This window comes from Monopterus albus, unplaced genomic scaffold (assembly GCF_001952655.1).
Source record: "Monopterus albus unplaced genomic scaffold, M_albus_1.0 scaffold1335.1, whole genome shotgun sequence".
Classification (NCBI taxonomy): domain Eukaryota; kingdom Metazoa; phylum Chordata; class Actinopteri; order Synbranchiformes; family Synbranchidae; genus Monopterus; species Monopterus albus.
In genome coordinates this window covers 1-3898 of record NW_018129213.1, presented here as the reverse complement: position 1 = coordinate 3898, position 3898 = coordinate 1, and the positions used below count along the sequence as shown (strand labels likewise).

At 43.5% G+C, this 3898-nt stretch overlaps 1 protein-coding gene across 1 annotated transcript; it reads right to left on the bottom strand.

The window, feature by feature from the left end:
• Window positions 1-58: 58 nt before the first annotated feature.
• Window positions 59-3415, bottom strand: LOC109953788 (sphingomyelin phosphodiesterase 4-like). Its single transcript, XM_020589251.1, has 4 exons — window positions 3320-3415; window positions 2993-3144; window positions 2670-2802; window positions 59-1764 (listed from the first exon to the last, which is right to left on the bottom strand). The coding sequence occupies exons 1-4, from the start codon at window positions 3353-3355 to the stop codon at window positions 1516-1518; spliced, it is 570 nt and encodes a 189-aa protein (XP_020444907.1). The 5' UTR covers window positions 3356-3415; the 3' UTR covers window positions 59-1515.
• Window positions 3416-3898: the final 483 nt, after the last annotated feature.

Sequence of the window (3898 nt, the reverse complement as noted above, 5' to 3'; positions counted from 1 at the left end):
TATCATTACTGATCACAACAAAGACAATCGGAGCTATTCTTATCAGAATTCTCTTTATTCCCTTGTGTAATTTACATAACCTGCTCACCCCTGATGAAGGTGAGGATGAGGGAAAGCAGCAGCCTCCTGCCGTCAATCTACCGATAGGATCAGGGCCTAATCAAGTTGCTTTGACGAGCTGTGACCACTAGATGTCGCTGTACAGCGTGAACTTGTGAAAGCAACGGCAAGTGCAACACATCTGTGGGAACATCTGCTGTCTGTCCCAGCAGTGTTTGATTTGAGTTGTAGAAAGACTGACACAGGTGTGTTAACCTGATGGATCACACTGACAGCTACTGAAAACATGGAGGTGATCTAAACCTTCTGACTGGTGGTGTACACTCAGACATCTGAATTAAGACTTTAGCTTATTAAAGGCACTTGTCCAAAATCTTGCCGTTTCAAGTCCACTCTTGAAAGAATGAACACAGGACACAACACGGTAAATAAACACAGTGATAAACATGTTTTAAAGTGGTGAGTAAGAATCAGACTTGTCAGCAGCTGCTGTGTCACCGTCTCTGTGCAGCCTTATGGAGCAGCGGCGGCGCTCTGTGACTGACGGGCTTTACTCTGATACTGAGCAACAAATCTTTAGAGCTGCCACTGTGAGTTGATTCACAGATAATCAATTATTTAGAAAACTAATGAATCGTTTTTCAAGCAAAAATGCCAAATAACTGACAGTTCTAGTTTCTCAAATGTGAGGATTTGCTGTTCTTTGTTCTCCTACTTTATAATAAACTTAAGATTCTTGGCTTTTGTACTATTACTCCAACAAATCCAGATCTGTGCTCCAGAAGACTGCGCTCTTTTCACCGTTTGACATTTTATAGACCAGAGAAAATAACTGCTAGTTCAACAACAAAACAAACACATGGTGACATGGACATGCATCATGCGGAGGATGGGAGAGGAAGCAAAAGCAGTACTACAGGGAACTTGTGCCACATCCCTTATGGCAGCAGCTTTACTCTGTAACTACTTGTGTACTCAGCAAAGGACTAGAAACCCATCTTAGATATAAACAAGGGAATCAGATGCTTTCAAAGTGGGGAACAGGGATGCCTGATGCACATTCACAGCTCAAGGAACACTGGACACGCTGCTCTTCAGTTAGCCGAGTCAGGTCTCCTGGTTTGTCCGTGCAAAGGATCCAGCAACAGCTGATGTTCTGAACCACTGTGCCCATCGATGGTAAATCAGCTGTTACTGTAACAATATGCTGCTCTGTGAAAAGGCACCTGCTTGATGTTTGAACACACACAGTTGTGAGTGAGGCTTCATTAGTGATAAACAATACTTCGTCTCTGAGCTGAGCAAAGACACGAAGCCTGTGATTTTAACCAGGCCAGTGGACAACGTCACGCTAGCCTGCTCAGGGTGATTCAGCCACAGCAGCTGGACACTTTGTTCTACAGTAGGACGTGGACACAGCAGTGGTCCAGGTACCCAGGTGTCTGAATTAGTGAACTATAAATGACCAACCACAGGGCTGCTGGCAGCACCTTTCCCCACCCTGGGCTTGCTCCAAAATGGGACTGGGACAGTGGAGAGGTGAGGGAGGACTGTGGTCAACCAGTCAGCAGCCAGTCGTGCGGAGCAGGGGACAGTGGGGTAGAAGGGATGTGTGGGGGCAGATTCTCTTACCTTTACCTGGGGAGACTGCAGCTTCTGGTACATCTCCAAGGAGTAGTGATGGAGCCAGATCTCCACAAACATCTTAGGAGAAGGAATAAGTGTGGGCTTGATTATCACACCCTCACAACAAGACAACCTGCATGTCTTTAAGTCTGGTGTTTCCACCCTCTCTGAACACTGCTGCTCCTTTTCTTTGTTACAGTAACATGAGCGTATTTGGGTTTTGGACCATCCTGAGAACTATTTGTAAACCTCCCCTTCACAATAACAGTAAAGACGCTCATTTCCCAATCATTGTGATATTAAGCAGCAAATTAACTGGTCATCAAAACAAACCCAGATGACTTCATTACAGTTTCTAAGGACCAGATGTTTGTAAAACAAAGTGGTGTATAAGTACTCCAATTGTTTGCTTAAGCAAAAGTAGCAATACCACAATATAAAAATACTCTGTTACAAGTCCTGCATTCAAAACGTTAAGGACCAAAACTACTTAAAGTACTAAAAGTACTCATTCTGCAGAACAACACATTACATGAGAATGTACATCATATTACTGGCCTATAATTATTGATGTATTATTGAGTACATCACATTTAATGTTGCAGCTGGTAAAGGTGGCGCTTGAAGTACTTTACATACTTCTGGGTAGCTCGTGCCAGGGATCAATTAAGTCTTATGATAATACTGCATTTTATTTTATTCATCTCATTCTGGAAAGTAACTAGTAACTACAGTTATCACATACATGTGGTGAGTAAGAAGTACAAATGTTTTCTCTTAAATGTAGTGAAGTTCAAATATGAAGTAGAAAATAAATACTCAAGGAGAGATGACAACATTGTACTTAAGTAAATGCCCATGAAAACAAACATTGTGAGAATCTTTCAGACTGAGGACACGCTGAAGCTCTCAGCCATAAAACTCACTTCTAACCCATTTGACCTGCAGGGAGCACAGGAAGCCACAGCTGATCAGTGCCTCACCTGCAGCAGTGTTTCAGACCTCCAGATTTCCTGGGCTGCAGGGTCTGCGTTCACAGAGGGCTGGTGGAATATGTGATGTTTCAGGAGACTCGGGCTGTGAACGCCATAACCAGCAAACGAAACACTGGAAGACCTGTGGAGTTTAAAGCAGGAGGGGGGATGGAGTTTCAAACATTTAGTTGATCTGTTGGCTCAAATATTCCAAAGTTTAATTTGGGATTTCCTTCATAACATGGTTTGTTTGTTGCAACCTCTGCATCTTCTGGCTAAAATCTCCAGGCAGATATACTCTAAGAGATTTAATAAAGACTTTCTATAAAAACCTTGGTGAAGGTGCAGACACAGAGCCTCTGGAGTCAGAGAAAGGAGAAGGGGGCACACTTCCTTCAATGGGGAGGAAGTACTTCAGGTAAGTGTCCACCAGCACAAAGTACGCACTGTCTGTGCAGCTCCCTTGTTGGCCCTGGGGGTAGCTCTGAAAACAGAGTACAGCTTAGTTCTCCCTGTGAGATATCATCTGTAACAGCAGGTCATACCAGTTCATAGTTTTCTGTGTAAAGCTTAAAAGCTCTGTTATGTGCTGAACTGCCCCCGACTCAGCACAGTGATGACGTCAAGGACCAGGACAGGCAGCACTTTGGCAAACTCACCTTTGGTGTGATGAGACAGTACGCAAAATTGAACATGAAGAATTCAAACGGATCTGCAGAAAGTTAAGGAATGATTTCAGTGGCCAGTAAAGTCCATTTCTTCTCTTACACTGAGTCTTACTGTTGTACTGCTGTGGCTGTAACCTCTTAATACAATTAGACAACTGAATAAAGTTGAATGACAGAAAAATAAACAGTCATTGCTCCGATAATCAATTCATCATTTTTCAAGCAAAATCCATAAAAAACGAGCGTCATATTCTCTGGTAACAGCTTCACCGTGGCAGCATCTGCTGCTTTTCTTTGTTGTATATGTTAAAAACCTGAACACCTTTAGGGTTTGGAGTTTTGACCAGACAAATCAACACACGCCAAGATCTCGCCTTGGAGCCTGGATGAATGGGCTGTACGTGCAGTCGGACAACCCAAAAATCACAGTGCCTCCGGCCACGGCAATTGCCAATGTGGAGCCATGAAAAGCTGAGCACCTGTTCAGTTACAACTTACTGACTCCTCATGTACATTCTGTTAGCAGCACCATGTAAAAGCACCCTGACAGGTGTGTGTGTGTGTGTGTGT

What these genes read in the sequence shown, in the direction of transcription:
- LOC109953788 (XM_020589251.1), bottom strand. Translation starts at nt 3,355, where the DNA reads ATGTTCAATTTTGCGTACTGTCTCATCACACCAAAG. An exon ending in GTGTCTGCACCTTCACCAAG is followed by an intron (nt 2,803 to 2,992) that starts GTTTTTATAGAA and finishes TAAACTCCACAG; the next exon opens with GTCTTCCAGTGTTTCGTTTG. An exon ending in GGTCTGAAACACTGCTGCAG is followed by an intron (nt 1,765 to 2,669) that starts GTGAGGCACTGA and finishes CCTTCTCCTAAG; the next exon opens with ATGTTTGTGGAGATCTGGCT.